Here is a 16,105-nt window from a genome sequence, read left to right as displayed (position 1 = left end):
AGAAGGTGGTATTTACTGTTCCGCATCATATGACCAAAGTATTCTAGCTTCCTTCTCTTGATGGTAGTGAGAATTTTTGGTTCTTTGTTCATATGGTGTAAAACGTCTATATTGGTCATTTTAGCTGTCCAAGGTATCTTCAGCATCCTTCGGTACGTCCACATTTCAAATGCTTGCAACTTCTTGCACATGGTCTCAGTTAGTGTCCATGCCTCAACGCCTTATAACAGAATGCTGAAAACATAGCACCGGAGTAGTCGTGTCCGTAGTGTAATGGAAAGGTCACGGCTTGTCAAAAGTTTTCTCTCTGAAAAGAAGTTCTGGCCTGCTCAGTTCTGCATCGGATCTCGTGAGTATGGTCCCTGTCATCACTGATGTGACATCCCAGGTATTTAAATGTCGCCACTCTCGCGATGTGTTCCTTTGCTGTTGTGAGATTACCTCGAATGCCATCTTCTTTCCTACTTATAACCATCCACTTGGTCTTCTTTACATTAAGCCTCAAGCCCATTGCGCTGCTGGCTTCAGTGACAGCATTAAATAGTTCCTGTAGATCCTGGAGATTGGTTGCAAGTAGCACAGTGTCATCGGTGTACCTGATGTTATTTATGATGAAACCATTAACCACAACTCCTTGAGTCTTTCCATAAAGGGCATCTTGAAAAATCTTTTCTGAATAGATGTTGAAAAGCATGGGGGAAAGAATAGAGCCTTGGCGAACTCCTTTCATAATTGAGACTTCTTCCGAGACATGACCAGTAGAGATTACCAATAATACGGACATCCCGCCCATCAAGTCCTAATTCTTGAAGAATGTTCATAAGTTCATCATGGCGGACTGTATTGAAGGCCTTTTTGTAATCGATGAAACAAGCAAAAACATCGACATTGACATCTTGGCACCGTTGGACTAATAACTGCAGACTGAATAATGCCTCTCTAGTGCCAAAACCATGTCTGAAGCCAAACTGTGAGGTTCCGATATTCTCGTCACATTTATGATAAATTCTCGCATGCAAGACCTTTAGGAATACTTTCAGAACATGGCTCATCAAACTAATTGTTCTATATTCATTGCAGAATTTTGCATTGGCTTTCTTAGGCAATATTACGAAAGTCGATTTGAGCCAGTCTCGAGGAATGGTTCCACTGCGGTGAATACTGTTGAATAGGTCAACTAATAATGAAAGGGATTTTTCTTTCTCAAACAGTTTCAGTATCTCAGCATACATCTCATCAGGGCCTGGAGCCTTCCTATTCTTTGCTGTTCTTATGGTATATTCACTTCTGCACATGTGATATCCACACCTTCGTCTGCCCAAGCACTATGATCCACATTTCTGCGATCCAAGAAGAGATTTTGTACATATTCGATCCATTCCTTCAGTTTCTCTTCTGTGCTCGCTAAGATGTCACCATTCTTATTGAGGAGGACTCCACTACCCTTCTTGTTACATGCACCGGTTACTTGTTTCACTTTCTTGTACATGTTGAAAAAATCATGTTTTGAATTCATTAATTCTTTTTCGTTGTGTTCCTCAGAGAGTTTGTTGTTCTTTTGCATTCCTTATTTTTTGTCGTATTAAATTCTGCAAACTTTTGTATTTTACAGGATCTTTGTTCTTAAAAGACCTTCTCTGGTCCATCAGCTTCAGGATTTCTTCTGCCATCCACGGGTTGTTTTTCCTTCTTCCAGGATCCATTAATTTTACTTGACTTATGTCATTAATTGCATATTTGATGTGATTCCAAGTGCCTTCAACATCATTTACGTTAACGCTATTTTGAACTTCCGCAAGTTTTACACGTAGGACTGACTGAACTTCATTCTTCAGTGCTTGATTTTGAAGTTTCTGAATCTCAATCCGACTAAAACCCCCTTTAAATGGCATTTCTTCAGCCTGAGATTCATGGAAGCAAACAGTAGGCTATGGTCTGAGTTGATATCAGCACCAGGGTATGTTTTCACACATTTGATAGAATTTCTGAACTGCTTGTTAATTGTGATATAATCAGTCTGGTTCCTAATACTGCTGTCACGCTATTAAGATGGCGAGGATCGTCATTACCAGAATAGTATACCTGATAACCACTGACTACACTCTTTCCCGAATGAGGCCAACGCATTTCACTAATGCCAAGAACGTTGATCTTGAGTCTCTCCATCTCTCTGATGGCATTATGAGTCTTTCCACTTTGAAACAAGCTGCAAACATTCCACGTTGCTATCTTTCTCATGACTGGCCTGGAGATTTTTAGCACCCTCTGCCCACTGAAGGGCTGCCGGGGACTGGGGGCCTTGGTTTTATGTTTTCCAGTCATGCTAAAGATTTTCCTGGGGATTAAATATGAGGTGGTTTCCCGTTGCCTTCCTAGTACAGTTTTGAGACCGCTTACACCACTATGATTACGCTCCCAAATGTGTGTCACATCACCGTATCAGCCGATACCTTGGCTGATGCCAACGTGCACTAATGACGAAGCTGCTGCCCTCCGTCATTATGGATTCCAGTGGCATTTCCTCCACTGAGGGACCATATCCCTCTGTAAAGGCTCAACCGCCCGAAGCCGTTGGCCTTTTAGGGTGGTCAGGTTATTTCCCGCAGAAGAAAGTGTACTAACTATAAGGATATCACATTTCTCTCCCATGGTCTGAAAATAATGGGGGGGGGGAATTGAAACCAAACTGCAGCCAGTGACAGAAGCTGTCCTGGAAGAACAGCTTGGATTCAGAGCCAATAGGAGAACAACAGACCTAATCTTCACCATAAGATGTTAATGGAACAGCACTGGGAGAGAGGGAAGACCTAACTTTAGTATTCTCAGACCTAAAAAAGGCATATGATAGGTTGCCTAGACCAGTTGTATGAAAGTGCCTCAGAGAACTGGGAGTGCCTGAATACCTCATAGACAACGTCCAGGTGCAGTACTGGAACTCTAGCAGTTGTGTGCATGATGGAGATGGCTATTCAGAATGGTTTTAATACCACACATGGTGTCCAACAAGGGAGCACACTCTCACCATTGCTATCCCTATATTGGGATAATAAGGTGCCCATGAGAACCAATATGTTTTACCAAGTGAGTTTACCGTGCGGTTAGGGACATGCAGCTGTGAGCTTACATTCGGGAGTTGGTGGGTTTGAACCCCACCGTCGGCAGCGCTGAAGATGGTTTTCTGTGATTTCCCATTTTCACATCGGGCAAATTCTGGGGCTGTTCCTTAATCAAGGCCATGGCCATTTCCTTTCTACTCCTAGCCCTTTCCTATCTGATCTTTGCCATAAGACCTATCTGTGTTGGTGCAACGTAAAACCAATTGGTGTTTTAAGAACCAGTATGATTCTATATTGGTTATACTTTGTGCCCATTCTCACATACAGTCTAGAAACATGTACACCCAAAGAGAGAGAAGTTAGAAAACTGCAGGCATGTGAAATGGAGTTTCTACGAACTACCCTACAAAAAATACGCAAGGACCGTGTAAGGAATTATGGCATCAGAATGGAACTGAAAGTGTTCTCAGTAGTAGAGAAACTAAGGACTTCGGACTAATGTGGTATGGACGTGTAAAGCGAATTCCTGGCCCAAGAACACCACATGCATGCCTGGAAAGAAGGCCAGTGGGAGGACCTAAGATGAGATGGCTACACCAGCTTAGAGAGGATGTGGAGAGAAGAAGATGGAATTGGGAGTCAGTGGTGAGAGAGGAGGCATTTCTGGATAGACAATGATGGCAAAGACTTGTTCAACACCGCCCTACCCAGCATGCGGGAGGTGTTTGATGATGATGATGATGATGATAATGATGATGATCCTATCAGCCAGATTCTTCTTTCATTTCTTTTCCATATTCTCACACCATAGTACCTCTTCTTCTTGGATGTACCATTACATTCCACTCCTCAATCACAATTATATTTACATCTCTTTTTACATATATAAAATCTATCTTTTCACATATTCTTTCAATTTCCTTATCACCTGCTGAATTATCATTGTAGTTGGCATGGACTTTGTGTCCAGGAACAACACCCTCTTTTCTTATTTTAACAAGCCAGGCTAATTATTCATACAGAAGAATGCTGATCCTCTGCGCCCAAGTCGAAGGTTCCATTTCAACTCTGATGGTATTTGAAAATGCTCAAATACACCAGCCTCATGAGGACAGAGTTACAGGCAAGTGAAAGAACTCCTGCAGGACAAATTCCAGTACTTCAGCATCTCCAAAAACTGCAAAAGAACTTATTAGTGGGACATAAAACCTGTATTATTATTATTATTATTATTATTATTATTATTATTATTATTATTGTTGTTGTTGTTGTTGTACCGGGCGGTACACCTCCATGCCGCGAATTCAAATATTGCGCCAGTTTAAACTCCTCTACAGGAGAAGTTTGGAACCTTGAAAACTGAACTAATTCCACTATTTCTTAAAAGATGTCACTACTGTAAATTTGGTAATCTTGTAGTGTTCTGAACTGTGTCTATTTTGATTTGTGTTTGTTTATCCCGTATCAAGAAGTGTGGACATTCTCTTCTAGATGTCTCTACAGAGAAAAAACTAGGATTACGCACTCTGTTGCAAAGGAATGAACCTTCTTGAAGAAGTTTTGTGGTCATAAGTTTTTGACCTTACTAAATTTTGTTCTGTGGTTTGTGGGTTGGCAACATTAATCATTTCTACCCGCTTGTTTTGAATTTAGCCAATCCCGAATTTCTCTAATTAATTTTTGACCAATAACGTATGTCTTCTCCGATATGGAGATGTTGCTTTAAGCTATCCAATAAAGTTGAGGGGGGGAGGGTGTGTGTACTCATTCTTGAAAGGTCTCGAATGTTCCACGAGGGTATATAAACTGCTGATTTTCTTGTCTCGGGGCCACTTCATCGACATCTTGCTTAGTGTGTGATTATGTAGCAGGGGGCGGGAAGCGCCTCTTTCTTCGGGCAGCGGTTCATCCACAAGGTAATGGCCGTTTAATAACTTTATTTCTTGCTAGCTCAGCAGTTTAACCCTCGGGGCAGGTTTGAAACTTTTCTCATGTAACCTATCTTTAAAATGTAATAGACATTTGGTAACAATTCCGTCTCTTTAACTACAAATTGGGATAGAGAGTGCCTACCCTCTCGAGCTCCCACTCATATTGTTTTGAGGTGACTACGTTTTCATAACCGTTTTTCTTCTCTTCGTAATGTAATAAAGTTTTCTTATCGTGTCACCTCCTTAGTATGGGATTAGCCCTGGCGTAAGCGGCCTAGTGCCAAGTAGATTTCAAAAGTGTATTAGGAGTGCAAGCTTCGCCTCCATTCTATTTTGCATTATGGGCCAGTAACTTAACCTGATGTTTTATTTTCCTCATGTAAAGGCCCTGTAGGTTGGGTATCAAATACCCCTGTTTCTTGATGTGCCTTAAGGGCAGACAGAAATGAAGTTTGTTGTAGCCTTGTATAGGCTTGTAAAATTGAGAGGGGGTCTGTTCTTTCCCTCTTAACGTTGTAATTAGGAGCAAATGCACCTTGTACTTAGGGGTTTTCTGCTGTTTAGCTATTGTGGTGGTGAGCTGAGAGCTCAGAAATTAATCTTGGGGCTCGAAGCCCAAATCTTGTAACTATTGTAATTTCTTAAATCGTTTTCCTGCTACTTGGTACCTGTTACTCTGTTGTTGTTATCTGTTGATTTTGAAAAGAAAATATAACCTTTGTTAAAGTTTTGAATTAACTTTAATTTCGTAAGTTGAGACCTATTCACCCAGCACCTTCTTTCACCTCTGCAAATCCACAAAACATCGTAACTATTATTATTATTATTATTACTATTATTATTATTATTCGCTGGGGCCATCAAGGACCACATTAAGTCTTGTTGCATTTGACACTGAACTTGGCCTTCTTTAGAGCCCAAATTTCCCTCATTCTTTGTGAGTGGGCCTGCTTACGCTCCTCTGTCCAAGGGGCACCGTGTCTTCTCTTCGGTTGCTCGTCTCGGTTTAGCCCGTTTGTCAATATTTCTTGCGGAAGAGATCTCTGTTAAGGGCGTCTTCAGCTGAGATATGTAACATTTGCAGGTCTTCTTTGGTATTTCTAAAGCAGGGAATTGTGGTTTTGGGGTTTGAATCAAAAAAGTGAAAGATTTCTTTAGTTAAATTTCTTCCGTCCATTCTTTTCAGATGACCATAAAATCGTGCCCGTCTTTTTCTGATTGTGTCAGTAATTTTCTCTATTTTGCTGTAGACTTCCTTGTTGGATCTCTTTTGATGGATTCCATTTGTGTACTTTGATCCCAAGATTCCTCTCACAATTTTCAGTTCTCTTTTCTCCAGTTCTTCAAGGAGTCCTTTGTTGGCATTTACAGACAGGGTTTTGGCTGCATATAGAACTACTGGCTTCAGAACTGTTTCATAGTGACATATCTTGGTGTTTTGGGAAAGGCATTTTTTGTTGTAGATTGTGCGGGATGTTTGGTAGGCTATTTCCAGTTTGCGTACTCGCTCCTGAAGTGCTTCTTTGTCCAGTCCATTTTTCATGATGATCTCACCCAGGTATTTGAATTTGTCTACTCGGGTGATGTCCCCGTATTTTGTATGGAGTTTTGGTGGAGCCTCTTTGATGTTAGTCATTACTTCTGTTTTCTCAAACGATATCTGCAAACCAGTTTGTTCGGCAATTTCCTTTAAAATTTCAACTTGAGCTCTAGCGGTTTCTATGTCGTTTGAGAGAACAGCAATATCAACGGCAAATGCTAAGCAGTCTGTTGCGATCCCCTTGGATTTGGTTCTTATTCTCAATGGACTGTAGTTGGTTTCCTGTAATCTCACCCGCCAGGTTCTGATGATCTTTTCATGAACACAGTTGAAGAGTATCGGGGATAGCCCATCACCTTGTCGGACTCCTGTTTTGATGTCAAAGGAATGCAAGAGACATCCGTGGAACTTAACCTTGGATTTTGTATCAGTCAGGGTGGCTCTAATTAATGCCAGCAGTTTCATATCAACTCCAAATTCATTTAAGATGTTTAGCAGGACTTCCCGGTCAATGGAGTCGTACGCTTTCTTAAAGTCCACAAAGACAGACACATACTGCTTGGACCTTAGTGTACAATATCTGATGATCGTTTTGAGATTTTGGATCTGTTCAGCTGTTGAGCGACCTTTTCTAAACCCTCCTTGGTATTCACCTATTTGATGTTCGACTTGTGCTTCCAAACGCTCCAGGATGGCAAGTGATAGAATTTTGTAAGTCACGGGTAGCAAAGATATTTCTCTGTAGTTGTTGATGTTCTTCATGCTGCCTTTTTTTTGTAATGGATGGATCAAAGCTATTTTCCAATCTTCGGGTAGGGTCTCCTTGTTCCAAATTTTTTCTATTTGCTTTTGCAAGATATCAAGTGATTCCTCTGGGGCATATTTCCATAGTTCTGCTACTACTGAGTCTTCCCCCGGCGCTTTGTTATTTTTGAGACGGGCAATGTGGCCCTTGATTTCATCTCTGTCGGGTGGTCTGGAATCTGGGTACCTGAGTAAGGGTTCCTTGGTCTCAATGGCGCTTCGCGGTTTAGAGCAATTAAGTAAATTCTTGAAGTAATCTGCCAGAATGCTGCAATTTTCTTCATTTGATGTCGCCTGTGTGCCGTCCTTTCGCTCAAAGCATAGAGATGGTGTTTTATAGTCAGTGAGTTTGCGTTTGAAGGCTCTGTAGTACTCTCTGCTTTCATTCTTCCTAAAGTTTTGTTCTGTCTTTTCAATGAGAGATTTTTCGTATTTACGTTTCTCAGTTCTGAACACCCTAGCTGCTTGGGCACGTTGGGTTTTGTAGGTTTCCCAATCATTTTCTGATTTCGTAGAGTAGTACTGTTTCCACGCATTGAGTCTTTCTTGGAGGACTGATTCACAGGTACCATTCCACCAGGCATGCTTTTTGCTTCTCTTGATTTCTGCAACGTCTTTGGCGGCCTCAACAAGGAGACTTTTGGCGTTGTTAGAGTCACAGTCATTTGGTCTAGCCTTCTCATGGAACTCCTCGACCCTTTGCCGAAGTTTATCATTGTCGAAGTGTGTGATCTGTTTGGTTGTCTTCACTTGTGTTTGCGGGAATTGGTTTGAATTTGATAAGAGACATATAATGATCTGAGACCACATTGATGCCTTTCTTTACCTTGACATTCATAATTTCAGGGCTCTTTCTCCTGGAGATAGCAACATGATCAATTTGGAACTCTCCGAGAGCTTGGACGGGAGAACGCCAAGTCATTTGCTTTCTGGGTGGATGGCGAAAGTGGGTCAACATGACCTGCAGGTTGTGATTTTCACAAATGGACAACAGTCTTTTGCCGTTGGGATTGGTTCTTTTGTGAGCAGGGTAATTTCCTATAACTTTCTTGTACTTCTGTTCACGACCTAGTTGGGCATTGAAGTCACCCAAAAGAAGCTTGACATGGTGTTTGGGGATTTTGTTTAATTTTTCATCCAGTAGGTCTCAGAAATTATCGACTTCGTCTGGATCAGACTTGTTCTTATCGTTTGTAGGAACATGTGCGTTAACTAGGGCGTAGGTTTTGTTCGCGCATTTAATTGTGAGTATAGACAATCTGTCATTCACAGGTTCGAAATTTGCAACCGATTTAAGGATCTTGGTTCTAACAGCAAACGCGGTTCCGAGCATCACAGCTCCATTGAGGATTCCGCTTTGCGCTTTGCTCTTGAAAAATCGGTAGCCTTCGGATTCAAAAATCTCTTCATCTGGGTACCTTGTTTCCTGTAGGGCCATTATGGATATCTGATTTTCGTGAAGAGCTTTGGTGAGGGTTTTCAGTTTGCCAGTTTGTGTAAGTGAATTTATGTTGAAAGTTGCTAGAAAGGTTTTAGATTTTGGCCTGAGTTTTTGACTCTTCGGGGTACACCGAAACGCTCTGATTCGTCTCTTGCATGATGTCGAGTCTCCCCCAGAATCCGAACGAGACTCGTGCGCCGTGGCATTCACGACGAGGGATTTATCCGTAGATTTACCCGCTGGGGTATGTTTCTTGAAATGTTGTGCCATCATGCTTTTTGACTTGACTTTGCTTTGGACGGGTACGCATCCTTTTACAACTAGGGTTGTTAGCCCTAGAGGTTGCCTCAAGATGTTTTCTGGCTTCTGGTCATTTACCAGTCTTCACCGTAACCCTGGCAAGGGACCAGTTTTTTTTTCACGGTGGTATTTTATTTCCTTACTACCCTCTGACTCTGCTGGCGGCAGAGCCAGCGAGCTTCCCCAATTCCAATGGGACGCGCCCGATGGAGGTAACCGGTAAATCACCACACGGGTTATTATTATTATTATTATTATTATTATTATTAAACCATCTCCCACATTTCCTTGTAATCATCTGACCAAAAGTCTTCCTCTTTCTGCCAGTCCACCTATCATATACCAAGTACATCTAACTTGAGCCACTTACTCAGTATTCACTCTTCTGAAGATTACACCATACAATCATATGGTGTGAAATTCATGTCTGACATGCCTGCAGTGTCCTCTCTAAGCTCTGGTATTGTATGAATGTAGCTGAGTATCAACAGCACTATATCAAGGTGGTTTTAGTCAATATCCAGGCTGTCACCTTGCATCTTCCAAAAGTGCTGCTGGCTACTTTCTTTTAGACTATTTGTTAGTTTGACCATTCAATGAATATTAATTCAGTATGATTGCACATACAGCTCAGCTTCATGCTTCTCTGGGACATGCAAGCCTCTCCATCACAATATAATCACATGGTTCATGGGGAGGTTAGCGGGAAAACTTGCTGATACTATACATACATACGTAGGTCGAATCATAAGTCATGGCAACTATTTTTTTTTCTCACAAACAGGAGATAACACAGAAAATCTAAGATTATGCATTTGGAAACGTATGGTATGTACTTGCATATGATTCCACTAGATGGTGTATGTAATCAACAGTATGGGTCTAAGCATGCCCCCAAGTTCAGTGTGTGAGTGAGTGTGTCACAAAGTGGAAGTCAACAAGCAGGAGCAAGGATCGTATATTAAAATAGCAGTTCTCCTTGGCAGAAATGCACGCCAATCCCATGCAGAGCTGCAGAAAGCATTAGGTGTGCATGCCATGTCCTATAGAACAGTGGCAAGGACAACGCCATAATCCTACACGATAATATGACGGCTCACACAGCAGCCATCGTTCAGCGTAGCTTACAACGGTGGGGCTAGGAGGTTCTTCCACACCCGCCTTATTCGCCTGATCTGAGCCCATGCGTCTATGACCTAATCCCCAAAGTCAAGAAGCCATTCCGTGGACAACAGTTTGCTAACAAAGAGGACATCATAACAGCATTTCAGAGAGAGGTGTCACACGTTAGCAATTGACATGCAGCGAATGGTATTCAGCGCCTGCCCCCCTGGCTGCCAATGCACAGTGGAAACCTTGGGTGATTATTTCGAAGGTCTGTAACCAGTCCTTTGTGCATAGTCTTGTGTATTTGCTGTCTATACCATAATAAAACCATGTTTACCAATGGCCTGTGTTCTATCACTTCCCTACGAGAATCTCCTGAAGTCAGAATTTGTCTTCAGGCACTATGCATAAGTACATGCCCTATATTTCCAAATGCATGTCTTAGATTTTCCGTGTTGTCTCCTGTTCGCAAGAAAAAAAATAGTTGCCATGACTTATGACTCGACCCTCGTAGTTATGAAGGATTTGATTAACTTCTTCATATCAGATAGTAATTCAAGTATCATCCTGGATTTCATATTTAAGAAAATATGGCAAAAAGACCTCCAGTAAAGAAAAGAAATATCCTCCCACAAATATTGTAGGATTTTACTCTGTTATGGTCTTAATTTTTTCTTATCAGAGGAGGCATTTGCTTGTAATGAAAAGTCATACAAACATAATTTATCTGCTTGTAGTCAGGTATGTTAATAATATTTTGTTTGTTTCAAAAACAGATTGCTGTTGTTGCTGTTATGTGCAAACCTCATCGATGTCCTCACATTAACATGACTGGAAATATCTGTGTCTATTGTCCTGGTGGTCCAGATTCTGACTTTGAATATTCAACACAGTCATATACAGGCTATGAACCAACTTCTATGAGGGCAATTCGTGCTCGTTACAATCCGCACTTGCAAACTAGGAACAGAATTGAACAGGTTTGTGTCACTCTTCTTTATGTTAGAATTGTTGTTACATTTTAATAGTAGTAAATAAAATGTAATTCACTGAAATCTCTCTGTGGTTTAATAACAGATGCAATGATCTTTTTTATTCAACTTGTGAGGTGATTATGAGATAGCTCTATATGTGTACATGATTTAGTTCTCATATTTGACTGGTACCGGTATTCAAATGAAGAATTGAGTGTGACGTCCACCTCCATCCTGGAACCCGTTTCTACCTTAAAGTACCTATAAATACCGTTCCATTTTCCCCTATTGGACATGTTAAAAGGATGAGTGATGAAAGAATGCCAAAACAGGCTATGGAAAAGGAAGAGAGACAGATGATGACTAAGACTGAGATGAATGGACTTTCAATACCATATTTCAGCAATTTCAGGTAGTTTTAATTTCTGTTTATACGTAGGTAGAAAATGAATAATAATCTGTAAAGTATCATGTATTTAGTTTTAACTTTAGTTCTGTTGTTTCAGCTTACCTGTTATAATTAGGATACACCTAAGTGCAGTTTAGAACTGTAGTGTACATATTTCATTAAATAGTATCTAGAGAAGTAGTATAGAAGGGATATTACTTGTCTGTAGTGACATATGCAGCAAAAACCTGGACATTGACTCAGAGATATGAGAGTAGAGTACAAGCAGCTGAAATTAAATTCCTGAGGAGTTTGGTACAGAAGACAAGGAGGGATAGAGTGAGAAGTAATGACATAGGAAAAGAGCTAAATGTGCAAAAACTGAATGACAAACTAGAACAGAACAGATTGAGGTGGTTGAAAGAAGAAAGACTCCCAAGACAAGCACTGGACTGGGAAGAGTGGACGAGGGAGAACAAGATTATAATGGATATACTCTGTGAAGAACAGCATAGGATAACAGAACCTGGACCTAAACTTGGCAGGTTCGATTCTGGCTCAGTCTGGTGGTATTTTAAAGTGCTCAAGTACGCCAGCCTCGTGTCGGTTAGCTTTACTGGCATGTAAAATCATTCCTGCAGGACAAAATTCTGGCACCTCTGCGTCTCTGAAAACCGATAAAGTAGTTTGTGGGATGTAAAGCCAATAACATTATTAAGACATAGAATTTATCAGCTTTTATGTATAATTTCCATTTATTTTGGAAAGATCTCCTGTATTTACAGGCTGCTGCTAAGAACAAGATAAAACATATCAAATTTTTTGTACATATCTATTAATTAAAGAAAATTTAAAATTAGCTGTCTCAGGATCTTGATGGATTGTGTGTGTTGGATTTTTCTAATGTGTATAGTAAAGAACATCACATTTGTACATATTAAAATAATTAAAAAAAATACATGAGAAAGTGAAGGCCTTCATAATTTACAATATTACATTTACTGTATGAGAGTACATAATTCACGTATAGAGTACTCTATTTTCATTTTTGTATCATAATACAGTAATTAAATTTTGTAATACAGTAACTGGAATGAGGTTGTGTCATTCATGTCTCTTATATATTTGATTCTCATATTAAGAATTAGACAGTGGAACCTCGATTCTCCGTTTTTGGAGGAACCGCGGAGAAAAAAGAAAAAAAGAAAAAAACCGTACAACACAGGAAAACGGAATATCCGGGAACAAATGAACCATCAACGATTTGGCTAAATGTCACAAAAATGAAATATGTATTATTATAATCTTACAAACTCCTAAACCAAACGAAACTACATTCCAATGGACCTTCTGCCTACCAAGCGACCGCTGCTCACCCCGAAAGCCTGCAGATTACGAGGTTACACACGGTCAGTGTGACAAATCCTCTCGGCCATTATTCCTGGCTCTCCAGACCGTGGTCGCCATCTCACCATTTGATAGTTCCTCAATTAAAGGTAATCTTAGAATGAGTGAACCTGGAACCAGCCCTCATATGCAGGTAAAAATGCGTGACCTGGCCGGGAATCGAACCCCGGCCCTCCGGGTGAGAGCCAGGCAAGTTAGATCGGGGGCCGGCTTCAAACATTAATTACCGGTATGCAACTTAAAATCTCGAAACGTTATATTCAGTTTTACCGGGGAAACTTCATCAGTTTCCCGTGAAAACTTAGTTCAGTTCAGCAACTTTGATCAGCCAAACTTCGAAAAATCTAATACTGGTAACGTCAAGCTAAACAACAATCAACCACAAGTAGTTTTTAATTCTCTAATCGAATAAAATAAAGCACATTAGATACAAAAGCGCCCAACATGATGGCAAAATCCATTTTTTTAATCTTCCATTTTAATTTGGTCACCGGTATACAGTTCGTAGTCAGTTGATGAAAATCGCATACCGCGTAAATTAGGCCTACATCAACTTTTAAAGGTTATGTTGAACTCGAGAATATGGTTTTGAATGTAAATATTGAAACTTGAAAGTTCTCGAATGCATTATATTCAATTCTGTCCGTCACTAATCACAATCAAATTGGAAAGAGAAAAAATATCATCAAAACTTCAGAAATTATGGTTATTGGTGACCTTGAGCTCAGCTGGAAAGCGCGCTCACTGTATGAGTTGGTACGAGTGCGAAATCCTACGAACGTTTTAAATGTAACATGCGCAAATAAAACGACTGCAGTTTTTATAACATTTTAACACAAAAACATGAAATTCCCAATCTTATATTAGGACCGAAAGAGTAATAGGCAATCCAGAAACATCCCATGGCTTTATGTATGTAAGGTGCAACATCTGTTTTGGTTTCGATAACATAATCATATACTGGGACCTTTCCCATCAATTCTCATGGCCCTATGGAACTGTACGACGGCATTAATGCCCCACCTGGGCTACAGCCATATGGGGCCATACGCCACGGCGATCGATAGTCAAAGGACCTTTTTAGTCCAGAGACAAATGCCACCTCATCTGGAAAGCAATAAATAATCCAAACTGATGGGTAAACAAATGCTCTTTCGACTGTGCGAGGATCGAACACACTTCCTCCGTTCTAGGATACAACATCCCGCCTCCCAGGGCCATAGAGTGTTCGCGGCATATTATCAACTAAAATACTATAACTAACTTATAAGCCTAAGTGAACAGAGGAAAATGAGGATGCATTTAACTACGGCAAAAGCATAAAAACCTTGAACACAATTTAATAACTCTTGTTAAAAAACACAAACAATTACATCACACATAACCCAGAGTTGCAAAATGAATCAAAACTATACAGTGTCACATGGGCCAAATACAAACTTTGGAGATATCACTCCGTTCATTTAAAATTTGATAACTATTTGATTATTCCCTTATTTATGACCTGACGCTAAGCACACGGTTAACAGATACAAAACACTAATTTGAAATATCTTTGAACACAAGAGGATCGTTGTAAATGCAATGGTACTACCTAAAATCTTTACTCCCAATTGGAAGAAATACAATAATTCCACAAACTCTGAGTCACTTCAGAGTGGTCGCCTAATTAATTAATAACACACCTAATTACCAACCAAATAATCAAAATTTTAAAATTACCCATAATAAACCCTGTGACAATAAAGTTCGGTGAATAGACCTGTACTATCAACATAGATGAACAATGCATGACAGTGACCTTACTGTCCTTCCGAAATAGTCCTCTCCCATAACTATGCACTGCTGAGATCGGCAATACATGCCCTGGAAACTTGCAAGAAGGCTTCCTTTGGGATGGTGTTCAAATGCCTTGTCACGTTTTGTTGGATGTCAGGAATATCGTGAAATCTCTTTCCTTTCAAAGCCAGTTTGATGCGCGACTTTTCGGCTCTGACCTTTTTCAGACGAGGAGATCCCGGAGAATGCCATTCCAAGCTTTGCCGTTTCATTTAAGGATCGTACCAGAGACACCAGATTTCATTCTTAGTGTCAATACAGCTCAAGAAATTTTGTGTCGCACCTGCCGTTTCGACAAAATCCTGTGAAGCCTCTAAACGTGCCTGCTTCTGATCGTCAGTCAAGTGATGTGGCACAAGATAAGAACACATTTTCCTCTTCCCTAACTTTTGGATAACAATACGTTGCATGGATTCACTGTTGATCTGCAGTTCATCCGCTGTCATGCGCACAGTTAATCGCCGATCGTTCGTGGTTAATGTCCTCACCTTCTCAATATTTTCGTCACTGACCGCGGTCGCTGGTCTTCCGCTACAGAAGTTGTTGGAAACATTTTGCCAGCCTCATCGAAAATGGGTGAACGACTCGTACACACACTTCAAGGACAGTGCTTGATCTTCATAAACATGTACCAGTATCGCATGAGTTTTTTTCGGTGTCTTGCCAAGCTTAAAACAAAACTATACATTGATCTTTTGGTCCTTCATGCTCCTGTTCGCAGTTCAGAACCAACACACTAAACACGCACTGTGTCAAACAGGTCTTACACGGCACGCACACGATGCTCAACTGAACAAGATTGGGAGCAGGTGGTCAATACCTGCTGCTACACAGGTGCAACATTGTGTGTCGCTAGTGTTGCCGGATCGACCGTTCTGACTTCATTCACCGAACTTTGTCACAGGTTATAAATGACAGAACAAACAACAAAATTCACATATGTTGGGTCCAGAATCAAACTCGCATTGCAATGAACACTAAGACCAAAGAAATCACAGGGAAAAACCTGCTCTCAAATTCAGACATAAACAAAATAATCCTCAAAGAACACATTCACATAGATACAGTATTTACATATACCGGTACTTCAAAAACTCCACACACACAAAAAAAAAAAAAATATGACTGGCTGTATTTCAAGAAGGAAATAAGCGTGTGTGTGACAGAAAAATCCAGGTTGTGCCCTGGGACTCAAACAGGTGGCCTCTAGTATGTCATCATCATTGGGTCTCTGAAAATCCCTATCTAAGTTAATCCTAAAGATGAAATAAAATATTAATCCAGCGTTCCAGTTACTCAAATCTTTACTGAAATAAAC

At 40.5% G+C, this 16,105-nt stretch overlaps 1 protein-coding gene across 1 annotated transcript in view; it reads left to right on the top strand.

Annotated features, from left to right (window-relative positions):
* The window catches only part of Elp3 (elongator complex protein 3), a 164,796-nt gene that overhangs the window by 46,702 nt on the left and 101,989 nt on the right, over window positions 1-16,105 (top strand). Inside the window, exon 3 of the mRNA XM_067146508.2 lies at window positions 10,956-11,159. Within this exon, the coding sequence (XP_067002609.1) occupies window positions 10,956-11,159 (204 nt within the window). The remainder of the gene's footprint in view (window positions 1-10,955; window positions 11,160-16,105) is intronic.

The sequence above is a fragment of the Anabrus simplex genome, chromosome 4, assembly GCF_040414725.1.
Source record: "Anabrus simplex isolate iqAnaSimp1 chromosome 4, ASM4041472v1, whole genome shotgun sequence".
Classification (NCBI taxonomy): domain Eukaryota; kingdom Metazoa; phylum Arthropoda; class Insecta; order Orthoptera; family Tettigoniidae; genus Anabrus; species Anabrus simplex.
This window is presented reverse-complemented; position numbering and strand designations above follow the sequence as displayed.